Raw genomic sequence first — 13,139 nt, forward strand, 5'->3', positions numbered from 1 at the left:
CTGTTGTTATAACTGCTGAAATAAGTGGATTTATACCAACAGGGGATTTGTATTTAGCCTAGGAATAAAGGTGTGGGCATTTGTAAGAGAGGTGGTTCAAAATCAATTCACTGGTTGCAAGAAGTTTATCTAAATTTAGAAATATTTTAAAACTTTTAAATAGTTTGTATGTTCTTTAGAAAGGTACTGGATTAACCTCAAAGGGTCCTAGCATTGACCATCCTGCCAACAGACCACAAGCACATGAGAGAAAATTGTCTTTTTTTTTTTTTTGGAAAAAGACATTAAGAGGAGAAGGGTCTCAGTGTGATAGTTAGATTAGAAGCTGCTTAACAGTCTCTAAATATTGAGTTATTGAATTTGCTTCAGAATGGTTTATTTTACTAATGCAATATCACCCAATGGCTTTCCCAGGGCTAAACTATGGTATGTGCTTGCCACCCCTCCTCTGAAGGGTGCTAAGCAGAAGTGCCCATCCAGAGGGCTCAGCTGCCCTCCTGCATTGCACTATAGCCTTTTAAATGAAAAAAATAAGAAATTGCAAAGTCTCTTTGCTGCCTGCTCCCATGCTGTCGCTTCCCTGGTGCCTCGTGAGCTGTGTTTGCATCCAGCTGCCCACCCTAAAGGACACTCCCAGTCCCTTTGCCATTCCCACTTACTTCTGCTCCTTTCTCTGTGCATTAATATTTTCCTGTCAGAACAGATGTAATTGACTGTTATACACAAAGATACATACACACACGCTGCTCTGTCCGTTGTCTGCTCAAAACTACGTTTTTGTTCTGTTGGCCTCCTCCTGCTTCTGTGATACAGCTGATGCCTCTGCTCCAGGATCATCAATCAAGTGTGTTTTACTTTCTACCTCACAAGCTTACCAAAACCCAGACATTCCAGTTCAAAGACTAACTGAGGATGTTTTCAGTATAAAAGGGATTTGGAGATCTTGATGTGCATCTGAGGGCAACTTTGGCTGAGCTGATAAAGAATTACTCTACTGTATATATATAATGTTATAAGGTGAATCATTACTACTACTGTTTTATAGACCCAGAGCCCAGAAGTGTGAGCTGGTCATGGTTTCATTTAGAGGCATTTTAGCTTCTGGGCATTTAGACAAATTTAATCCCAGAGGGAGGGATTAACTGCTTTTTAAGCACAGGTTTTTAAAACTGACATGACCTCATGCAAAATTCAGGCCTTCTCTATTATCTTAATGGAAGCATTCCCTCTCGTTGTGTTTATTGATTCAGGAGTGTAATGGTGACATGGTGGTGGCTGACTGGTCCATGCTTGATGTCATTGCTGAAGTTCAGCTGTTATTAGGATACTTAAATGTTTGCTGCATCTGGAGCAGTCTAGATGAATAGGAAGCATCCCATAGGGTAACTGTGGAGCTGGTGAAGTGACTTGCATGCTTGTATTGAGTATCCTGCTCAGAAAAGCTATAAATACATATAAATGCACTGCGTTAAATCAATGACACTAGAGTTTTGACTGATTAAAAGAAATGAGAATATGAAAATCACAATCCCAGAGGTGAGGGGAAAAAAAAAGAAGAGCTGAATTCAGCTTAGCTGGCTCCCTGAATACAGGGAATTTCAACCCAATAGGAGATGATTAAGACATTAACAAGCAAAAGAGAAAGAAAAGTGAACAGCTGCTTCCAAACTCTTACAGGAGGAGACTAAACATGCAAGATCCTCTCCTAGTGCTATAGCTGTAGTGCTCTGTCATAGGAGCACCACGTTCCTGGGAACGCTAACTTGTATTGGTGTCCAAGAAACAGAATCAAACACATATCCTCAAGCTGCCACTTGAATTACATAAGGGGCAGATTCTCTGTAGAATGAAGGGAAATAGTCTCTCTCCCACTCCTTCATTTTTTTATGGAGCATTTCAGTTAGGGCAGGATAGCAGTGTTTAACTGAGACTAAAGAAGAACTAAATTCTCAACGTTTGATACAAAATGCTAATGAATGAATTGTCTAGCTAAGGCAAGATTAAGGTTTTTGGTAACTCTGTGTGACATATGCAAATTTACGAGGCTTTTGGCTCTTCAGCTAGCACAGGCTAGAGCAGTGCCACTGATTTCAGCAGGGTAGTAGCAGTTGATACCAGATGAAGATATCTTCCTTTAGCTATACTATATTACCTCCTAGAGGCATATTAAGATCCTTGCATAGGCGGGAGATATTTTGCTCTGACGCTTTGCTCATACTACGGCATGCAGCTTGACTTGTAAGCCCCCATACTTTACCTCTGTATGTAGGACAAAAAAGGCTGAAGCAAAATGAAGCACCAGTCAGGCTGCTCTGTAGTCAAAACCTGGGTAACTGATGCCTGGGCTTCTCTCTTCATCTTTCAGAGGAGCCTTTATCTTTAACTTATACGTCATTTACTGTGCCAGGGAAGGGCACTGAGTACTGATGATCCAAAAGATGCACTGAAGCACACACAATCCACTCAGATCTGGAACAGATGGCAATGTTCACTTTTCCAAACTGGCTTTCTGGTCACCCCAAGAGTAATATATTCTGCTACTTGTTGCTGAAATTTGATTTGGGCCCAGTGTGCTATGAATATAGTTATGTTAGGGCAGCTGCCATAGGGACAGAGTGTGGTTCCAGCTTTCTCGCAGTTCTCTAGTGGTGCAAAACAGCTTAAAAAGCCTTGCCTTGCCTTGCTGAGGAATTCCTCAGCAAGGCAATAGCCTCAGCAAAGAGGCTATTTGTAACCTGCCCCTCTGGTTGCTCCAAGGGCAAATACACTACTACTGCTCTATCCAGTGATATGGTGCAGCCTTGTAGGCTGTCCTGATGAGTATCCCTTACTTTTGGTATCATATCACACTGCTAATGCATATCTAATTTGTTGTTTCAGCCATTATGGCTTTCCATGTGTCCTCCTTTCTCTGAATATCTATAATTGACTTATTTTGCCCTTATGCCCTTCAAATATGTTAACACATACTTATTCAGTATACGTGCCATTCAAGGCTCTTCTGTATGGGGAAAGTTTTACCACTTACATCGACCTCAGCGGTGGTTACCCCCAGGTCAGTACTCCATTTCAGTACTAGAGTACGCTGTTCATCTAGCTTAGCTTTTCCTAACAGGAGCACAGTATCCTCAGTGATCCAAAGGAAAGTGTCTGCACAGAGGGTTATGTGGACTTTGCCGGTTGTTTTTCTGATGTGTTTTTACTATGGCATGGAGGAGGAAGGAGGTGATGCAGAAAAAAAGCTTCCTACGTAGGTTGCCCTTTGTTATTTTTGGCCTTCTGCTCTAAATTTTCAGGTTATCTATTATAGGATATTTCTGTTTTCAGAATTATTTGCAATAATCTTTAATTTAATTTATTCATTGTCACTTATGCTGAGTTTCACTACTGGGTCAATAGGGGAAAAGTTAATGTGAATGTCAGTTGTGAAAACCCACTGCGACTTTTCTTCCTGTAGTTTGGGATAAGGAAAAACTACTTTTTTGGCCAAAGCTAGGGTCCTGGTGATTAATTTATGGGAACAAACATTGCCTGTTATAGAGTACTTCAGCTCAACGTGCTTACAGCAAGGCCAGAATCAGGGTGAAGTCTTCAGATTAATTAGCTCAACGTCTGTGCATTGACCTCCTAGATCGGTTTGTTCCCCTCTTAATACATGATTTTACAGAAAATTTTGTTACTGAAACTAGTTGGGATTAATTAGATACTTTCTTTAAGTTAGATGAATTCTTCTTATAGAAGATATTTGGTTCTTTTAAATAGTCTTAAATTGACAGCCTGTGTTTTTTTTTTTCTATTGCCTATTCTAATTTCCTGGTTGCTAAGTGCGGAATCTAAATTCACTAGGCTGTAAGGTATCACTTATGCTGCTTAGGCCCTATATATTTCATCACTATTCCTGCACTTACATTGTATATTTCAAAATATAGATTCTTTGCATATGTGCTTGCCTATATAACAAATCTGATGACAAATGTGGCATGCTGTTTAGTATTTTGATAGGTACTATTATATAAATGTTAGTAAACATTTGACTTGTTCAAGTACTGGCTCACATGCAATAACGCAATAAAAAGTAGTCATCTACAATTTTTCTCAGAAGTCCTCTCATGTTACAGAAATTGGCTATGTGGGGCTTTCCAGCGACAGCGCATAGTATTTTATATTTCCTGCTATGTCTCAGGCGTATTATTTGTAAAATTACATGTCGGATCTGCACAAACATCACTGAGCTTTATATTGGAACAATGTACAATATCAGCTGATAAATATGCTTTTTAATTACCATTTCCTCTTTTGGCGTAAAAATGAGCCAGGAGAGGAAAAAAGGAAATTTGTTGTTTGTGTGTCTAGCTCAATTAATTTTCTTTGTTATGTCCTCCAAGGTCTCTAAGACACTTAAGAGGTGTCATGATGTCTAGCTTATCTGAACTATCTATTAAATGCTGGCAGTGGGAGTCACAAAACATTCACTGGTGTAGACCAAGGCTCTCATCATGCAGGTAGAAGCATGTGAACTTTTGAGGCTCAGTAGAAGTGCAGTAATCTGCCTGCGTGCAGTCTGCTCCTCTCCAAAGCAACTTCTGACAGTTTCAGACTTTTCTGCTGTTGACCCTCTCTCTCACTAATGTTCCAGATCATGGTTTTCCATATATAAAGACAGCAGTACAAAAAATAGTGAAGGACCACCTCAGCCATCCATCACAGTTACAGACCGTACAATCCTGTATTGTTGTAGAAGTGGCTCCTTTTTATAGTAATGTTAAAGAAATCACTACGGAACACAAAAGGCGACATTTCTTCTTCTTCTTTTTTTTTTTTTCTTTAAGGAATATCTTAAGGGGATCTCATTTTATCTTCTGTAGGTGCCAAACAAAAAAAAAAAAGAATCAAAGCTACCAGTTGGATTTGCTAGGCAAGTGACCAAATGAAGGGGTTTATGTAAGGCTCAGGCACTAGAAGGGTTAAATCTGAGGAGACTGTCATGGTGATAGGAAACCTTATTCCTCATATCACAAATAATACCAGGACTCCGGAAACATCTCCCTTAATGAAAGACTTCAGGAACATCTCCCTATCATCACTATGGCCCAAAATCTCAAAGGCATCCAAGACCTGCTAAGATTTGGCAGTTGGAGCCAAGAGGGAAGAATGGATCCCAGTCCATACTGTTCCTCTGCCTTCATACAAAAGCAAAAAGAGAAGAGAGACTAAGAGCAAAAAAGAGGCATCATGCCTGTTCTGTATGGTCACTTGCCGTGTTTGTGCCTGTTGTTCAGATATAACCTCAGCCTTCAATACTGTATCACATGGAGGGTTTCTCGTCCTTTTCTGTAACAGTCATGTCAGGTTTCAACTGCCTGGGTAAAATCCTGGTCTACAGATTTCAACAGGGTCAAAATCTCTGTTCTTATCTTTAACTTTACCTTATGGTTCCTTGCTTTTTCTGTTGTACTTGGTCATGCCTCCTTACATTTCCTTGGCATTTCTGCCAAACAAACAGTTTTTAAAGCCTCAACTTGCATTTTTTTTCCTTTGTAAATGCAGAGGAGCACTTTGGGCAGAAGCCAGGGGTATAACACTAGCGCTTTATTAAAGCAGCGGGAATTGGTAGGAGCCCATCCTGCAGGGATGTCTGTGGAAGCACAGCAAAGGCCATAATTGTAGCATACATCAAGTTTCTGCACAAAAGTGGCATTTTCACGTATGTTCCATAGGATCTTCTCAGATGCTGGCAGGTGTGGGCCTGATATTTCCGTGGATGTGGTCAGGGGCAAACTTTACTCCTGCTGGAGAAAACACAAGAGTATCTAACTGAGAAAATCCTGACAGAAAGCGTTCGTTCTAAAACATTATTATCTAGCTTTTCACATGGAAAGAGACAATTTAGTGTCTTTATTTTTTTTATTTCTATTACTCTTTCATAATTTCTTTATTTATGTTACTTGTTAGCTGTAACAGAGCTAGCTAGCATTTCCACATACAGATGTGAGGAAGTGTTCATACAAAACAAAACAAGTATGACTGACAAGATTTAAAACTTCTCGAACTAAGAAGAGTCATCACCTAAATTGTTTCCAAAATGTTCCATCACCTTGCTTCAAGGACCAACCTAATCAACTGTAGAGACCATAAAGGAAATTGCCTAGAGGAAGAAATGATAACATCTTTGTTTTTATATGCTGCACTTTTGGTTTTCTAAGAACCCTGTGCAGGTGGCACACTTACTTTGTTCTCAGGATTGCTTGTGTGCAAGACATACATGTGTGCTAAGGACTCTCAGGAGGCTTTTTTTTATTGTTTTGCATTGCTTTTCTCAGTTTAAAGCAAGGATCTCATTCTGTGAACCAGTGGCAAGATACGAATTATAGGGGAAAATGTTGCCTCTTAACCACTTGATTTGCTGGTACCTGTTGAAAATATGAAACTTAAGACATCGAGAGTAAAGTATGATATCGTCCGCCCTGCATTTTTTTCTCAGTGTCATACATATGATGCTTGTGTCTACCTCTGTAATCCTTCTAGCTTCTGTACATGATTACTTGTCACCATGGTACAGAGGGAACCTCCAAAAGCATTTGCAAGCTCAAGCAACGAATGTGTTGATCTAAAACAGTGTGACAGGATTCATATGTGTTTGTACTTGAAGAACAAAAACATGCCTTTACTAGCTCTGTATTTTTTTTCCCATTTTCCCATAAAGGAATTGTTGGCAGGATGAAATACTGCATGGCTCTGTGGTCTTTGAGGCATGTAGCATCCTTATTCCTCTTTAACAATACTCTTTTAAATAAATGTGCCACCTATTGGCTCAGCCAGTGGGATTTCTCACATGTACACATGCAAAATATATTTCAAAGACTTATTTGTTATGTAAGTTTTTAATACTATTTCCTTTCATTGTAACTTTTTGGCAATTAAGGCGACTGATTTATACGATAGCAGTTCAAACTATTGTCTTGAGAATCAGACGGATGTGACGTTTACTCTTTATCTTTCCTTTTAAGTGAACAAGAGTTCCTGGCTTGTAGAAAAACAAGAAATTTCGGACTAAATCCTTTCCAGTCTTGTCTGCTGAAGGAACATTTGAACAATGGCGTTGTAGGCTGAAGCTGGCAATTGGAGGAGCTTCTTTTTCATGTGCAATTGGAATCTCTCACAGAAGAAGGTATATTAATTTCTATTTAAACTGGTGATAACATTTTACATGGTTATATACTGGCAGATCTCACGGCATTTTCATTTGTTGGTGGGACCTGCTGTATTAGAATCGGGGAAAACTTGAAGTGGACAGTTTAAGACAGAAAGAGATGGAAGGGGAGAGAAAAGAGGGTTTATATCTTTTTTTTTTTTAATCTTTGCCTGCTTTATACAATTAAGGAGTTAACAAACAAAAGCAATATCAAATTCAGTCACAATAACGCAGTGCATTCACTAAAAGTACACCAGTAAGTGTGTAATCTGAGAATAATGCCTATTGTTTTCTTTACTCTTATTTTGTAGTCACATTCCCACGCTGTTACCAGTTCTTAGCTCTCTTGCAGGATTAGTAGCCTTATGTCAGATAGGCACCTGCAGCATTATAGTAGACTCACTTTTTTAATAGATCTTTCTGTTACTTTCTTTTGTAAATAAGGCAAATTCAGCTTTCGTTTATAAAGCTATGAATTGGGCCTATGCCACTGACATCAATAAGAAGCAGAATTTGGCTCTGTGAAATGTATTCAGGTCTCTAATTGGAGGGTTCTTAGATGATCACTGAAATTAGCCTGTCTATATAAAGCTCCCTATAGCTTTCATCCATTAACTGCTAACCTGTTGTCACAGAATGCATCTATAGTTCACCATCTGCGTAACACTCATATCATGCTATCATTTTTCAAGGCCTGACAGTACAGAAGTTCATAGACTGCAAAATCTTTGTATTCTTTCCCTCCTTGGACATTATAGAAGGATGCAAATCTTACACAGGTGAATTCCAATATGGGCAAGTTGGATGATCTACTCTGAATGGTTTGCTTGTTCATGTTGGGTTGTCTTATAAATAACACTGTGTATTGAAGGATTTAGTGTGGGTAATGTATTAACTCATGTATATCGGAATATGTGTGTATGTTGGGTTGCATTTCCTGTGGAGGTAGCCCACATTTGCCTGAAATGAGAAGTGTAAATGGGAACAAAGAATAGCTTATCTCCTAAAATATTTGCTTTTAAGAGGCATGGCTGGGTTGCTGTGAAAGTCCGTGTGGATAACAGCTTTCTGAAATGTAGTAGAACCTCAAAAATAACTGCAATATGACTGAAAAAAAGGTAAAAAATGGTGAGTTGCTGTGAAACAGAATAAATACCCAAAACTAAGACTATTCTAATCTCTGTCTTTTGATTTTAACAGATGTTCCTCTATACAGAGCTGCTAACAAAGCTACTGCTGGCCACTGTAATATCAGGTATAAAAGCATGTTTATTTCCTAATGCATAGGAGCTATAACATATTTTCATTATTTCTTCTGTAAGAATTTTTTTCTCTTCACCTATCTAATCATGCAGTCTTGGTTCAGTGCTGGAGACATTGCTAAGGTTAGTCATTTTGGCTCTTTTCTTTGGAACAAGCATTGTGTTGAAATCACAAGGACTCATTGAAGTCAGTGAGGCTTAACTGAACAAACTATGAGGCTTCTGTCCTGCCCTATTGATTTTAATAGGATTCAAGCAGGCACAAATGTATGAATGCATGGCACTCCTTAAAGGGTCAGGACTGAAATTAGTCATGCAAGGATTAGGTCAATAGAAATAAAGAGAAACATCCATTTTGCTCATGCATATAATGCAAAAATCTATGTTTGATCCTACTGACCATCATGTCAGATATAGAGTCTGCCTAAGAAGCTAGAGCTAAAATTCTAGGACACGTGATGGTCAATGGTGAGAAATTCCAGCAGATAAATTCCTGAACTACAGAATGATTGTTTTAAATTGCAAATTACATTATGTTTTGATATCCAGGATCATCAGGATCTTTGCTTCAGGAGTCACCAGCTTCCCGTTGCAGCCTTTTTGGGAATGATCACATCAGAACTTTTGATGGTTCTTTCTACAGTTTTGCTGGAGACTGCAGTTACCTCCTTGCTGGGGACTGTCACAAGCGCTCCTTCACACTCTTAGGTGAGTTTGAGCAAGATATAAGATAAGGAAGTAACAAATGCAACATACTGTAGGTACATGGCATCGCTTTGTGATGGGTTGTCACTGAGAAGAAAAGACAGATAGTGTTGCTCTTTGCCAGAGAGGATGGTCCATTGCATGAAAGAATCTTAGATTTTTTCTTGAAAGAAGATTACTTCTGAGGAAATTCTGCCCCTTTGGCTTCTGTTATCCCTTGATAATAAAGCTTGTGCATAACTCATCTGCCAAGGAACGGAGATTTTCTTACTGGTTCTTCTAAACAGGGAAAGTGAGCCCTTTTTTAACTTCAAATTTGCTATGAGATTGTGACTGTTAAAGCTGCATACAGGAATGGGAGCCACACAACTCTGTTAAAACTGATTTTACCTGTATACTAAATCCCCTCCTTAAGAAAAATCCCATCCTGCAGGATGAAAGGTGCTTGGTTCAGCATATGCCCCTGAAGCATTAGTCTTAGGGACAGGCAACACATAGTATGAGAACCAAAACTGTATGTTACTCTCATGCCAAGTCCTTTGTGTAGATATTCTTATATTCACTAAGAACTGTTCTGTATTAATCATAGTTCAAGCAAACTTTTTGCTAACTGTTAAGTAGGCTGAAGTAAATTGATCCCATCGCTCTGAAAAGGAATCATATATGTACTGATTTAAATAAATCAATTTCTTCCCCAATTTAAGCAAGTCAGCACAATTTTTCTGTGTGGAAAAACCCATTGGCATATTTGAAGTGTGAATAGATTTCAGTATTTTGTGTAATCAATTAGTTAAAAAAAAAAAAACCATGAGCTGAGGCTTCATGATTTTATTAAGCAAATAAGCATGGCAAAATCTATTTTTGATTTCGTTCTCGGTATGCGCATGTGGGTTTGTTTTGTTGAGTAAAGTGTCAGGGCAGAGTTGGGTATCTTGGAATAGGCGATCCTGAATAGGTGGCACATTGAGCAAGGAGCTTCTGTAAAGTCAAAACTAGACAATGCACAAAACCAGAGAAGGGACTATGTCTGAAACCCCCACTCTCTCCTCTCTGAGAGCTCAAGGAAGTTGTCTCTATCTCCATTGGATCCTTCTTTTGAAAGATTAAGAATATGTTTTTCTGCAAAACCTCCTCTCCCTTGATCCCCCCACCCTTTGGATAACCAACACCGGTGTCCACTCCTTAAAGAGCAGCTGAAATGGTTAGAAGGCATATCAGGAACTAAGATATCCGGGCTCAGTTCTTCCCCCCGTTCAACTGATTCAATCCCTTTCTTTTACCACTAAGGTATGGGTTGTTCTTAGGAGAGAACTAGGAAGGAAAAGAGGCCGATTTTTGGGTACATCCCTTGTAGAAACTCTTCCAATATGCATTAAAGAATTCAGAATTCATTGGCTGGGAACAGTAAATGGGAGAATGTGAGTCCACAGCCTAGTGCTAGGTCACGCGCCTGGGAGTGGGCAATGTTATCTACGTTCTAGCCATGAACCTAAGCAATCTGTGTGTTTCACATCAAAAAAATTATGTGATTAAATACATGGAAAGGTCTTGAAAATGTTAGGTGATATTTTACAAGTTGTTCCCTTGAGTAGTTGAATACTCCTGGTTTGTTCAGAACTAACAATATTTGCTTATGTCTCTTTAGGTGACTACAAGGATGGGGAAAAAAATGGTTTCTCTGTGTACCTTGGAGAATATTTCAACCTTCACTTCTCTTTAGAGGGAACTGTGACTCAGGAAGACAAAAGGTACTTATTGAAACAGTGAGCTTTCCAGCAGATAAAGCAATGTGTTTTCTGTGCTGTATTTTGAGAAATTCTTATTTTCTTCACAGGGTTTCCATACCTTTTGCCTCCAATGGCATATTTGTAGAAAAGGAGGCAGGTTATTATAAAATATCCAGTGATGAGCATGGCTTTGTGGTGAAGATCGATATCAATGGGAATATTCAGATACTTCTTCAAGAAAAATACTATAATAAGACCTGTGGGCTTTGTGGCAACTTTAATAAATTTGCTGAAGATGACTTCAGAACTCAGGAAGGTAAGACTAAGACTGACTGATTATGTGTTGATGTACGCTCAGTACACCTTTCCTGGTGGGTGATTCAACAACAGCACAAAGATTTTGCTGATCTAGCAAAATGTTTCCACAAAACCTGTCAGATACCTCATCGGAATGTGCTAAGAAGCTGCTAAGTTCTTTCATCTTCCTTTCTTTTAAAGAAAATTACTGTCACATCTCATTCCTGAGCAAAACCCAGAACTCTGAGGTTAGCACTTTTAGAAACCTTGAAATATAAAGATGAAGCTAATAGCTAAATAATGTGCATATATGGGGGGAGGAGAGGTTGGAAAATGCCCAGGAAAAAGGATGTGACGAATACTGGTTGATTCAACTTCTGATTTTTAATGTGTTAGAGAAGTGGGAGTAAGAATAAATAGTCTTACAAGAGTGGGAAAAGAACTCCTGGGTGTTGCAGCTAGCAGATTTGTACAAGGATTTGGCAGCGGATCCAGCTATATATTTTAATGACATTTCCCTGCCCAAAAGGGCTGTTGGTTTGGAGGTGCACATACTATTGTAGCAGCTCCCAGGAGAGAGGACTAATGACAGAGAGACAAGATTGCTTTTGCTGATCTCTACATCTTTATGCGGAGTCAGTCTGTGTATGTGAAGATTAAGAGTTTTGGAAAAGCCCTGAATATGACTTGGAGGGACAGATCTTGATTTTCGATATTTCATAGTGGGTTTTTAACTCTTAGGATTTACTTGAAGACAAAAATTTTACAGTAAAACACATGAATTCATTAATATATTAAATTAATTATGTAAAGTATTTATTAAAAATAAATAATATATAAAATTGAAGGGAGAACAAGCCTACCACTGCTCCAGCAATGTGTCTTACTGACCCTCGGGATTCATTAGCATAGCTTCAGTGTATGGAAAAAACTGATTCATGGTATCTTAAAATGATTGCTCAATCAAATAATTGATTAATTATTTATATTGATCAGCAATATAAATAATATGAAATAAACTCAGCTCACAGAATTGCTTATTGGGGCTTGGAGACCTTTATGTCTGAATGTGTTGAGATCTGAAGGTTACGCCTTTTTTTTGAGACAATAGACAAGAGCAAGGCTATTATGAACAGCAAGATCAGAAAAGGAGACCTTATTGCTGAGTACCTGGACTTAGAGTAAGAGTGGAGAAAAGTCATTAGCTATCAATGTTCAAATGTGTAAGATTCCCTTCTGCTGCTCATGGTTAAATGTGTTTCGTGCTGTATTTGTTTAACATTCCTGAAAACAGCAGTGCTCTGAAAACAGCAGTGCTTTCGTACATATAGATTTCCGAATGTGATGAAGTATGTGACAGGGTCACTTCTTGAAAGAGTTGAAAAATAATAGGGCAAAGGTGACAGAGAACATGTCACCTCTTCCTGTATGAGGAAGGCCCTGACTTCTGTAGTTGGTATGGGCATGCTGATCTGTACTTGGTAGACTGAAGAATAGAATCATATCTCAGCAATTCTGCCATTATTTTACTCTGAGACAAGAGACCTTTCGTTTAAGCTGATCAAGAAGGACTTAGAATTAATTATGTTTGAATTTGTTGCATGAGTGAGGGATGTCACTGCACCCACTCAATGTTTATCACCCTGGCAGCTCTGAGCTCTTGAGCTCTTCTTATCTTGTTCCAAGTAAAATAAGCTTTTGGTTAATTCAGACTAGTTTTTAAACCGTTACAGCTAACTTCCAGGTGAGGGGCAGTGCAAGCAGCTGGAAGAAGCAATACTGTTAAATGGCACACCTAGACAGTCTGCTGGTAGCCTGTGAAACAGATGAACTTTTTATTTCCACTGCAGTTCTTATTTGCTCTCCTTCTAGTCTGATTAGATCTGAGAAGGCTGATAAAGGTCGACCCAACCCAGGATATGAGCTTACTTTTGTGACTTAGTGATCTGGCAGGAC

At 38.9% G+C, this 13,139-nt stretch overlaps 1 protein-coding gene across 1 annotated transcript in view; it reads left to right on the top strand.

The window, feature by feature from the left end:
- The first annotated feature begins 7,000 nt into the window (after positions 1-7,000).
- The window catches only part of VWF (von Willebrand factor), a 148,782-nt gene continuing 142,643 nt past the window's right edge, over positions 7,001-13,139 (top strand). Inside the window, exons 1-5 of the mRNA XM_009675425.2 lie at positions 7,001-7,168; positions 8,393-8,447; positions 9,004-9,162; positions 10,805-10,907; positions 10,994-11,202. Coding sequence (XP_009673720.1) covers positions 7,139-7,168; positions 8,393-8,447; positions 9,004-9,162; positions 10,805-10,907; positions 10,994-11,202 — 556 coding nt within the window. The 5' untranslated portion in view covers positions 7,001-7,138. The remainder of the gene's footprint in view (positions 7,169-8,392; positions 8,448-9,003; positions 9,163-10,804; positions 10,908-10,993; positions 11,203-13,139) is intronic.

Source organism: Struthio camelus, chromosome 1 (genome assembly GCF_040807025.1).
Source record: "Struthio camelus isolate bStrCam1 chromosome 1, bStrCam1.hap1, whole genome shotgun sequence".
Lineage (NCBI taxonomy): Eukaryota > Metazoa > Chordata > Aves > Struthioniformes > Struthionidae > Struthio > Struthio camelus.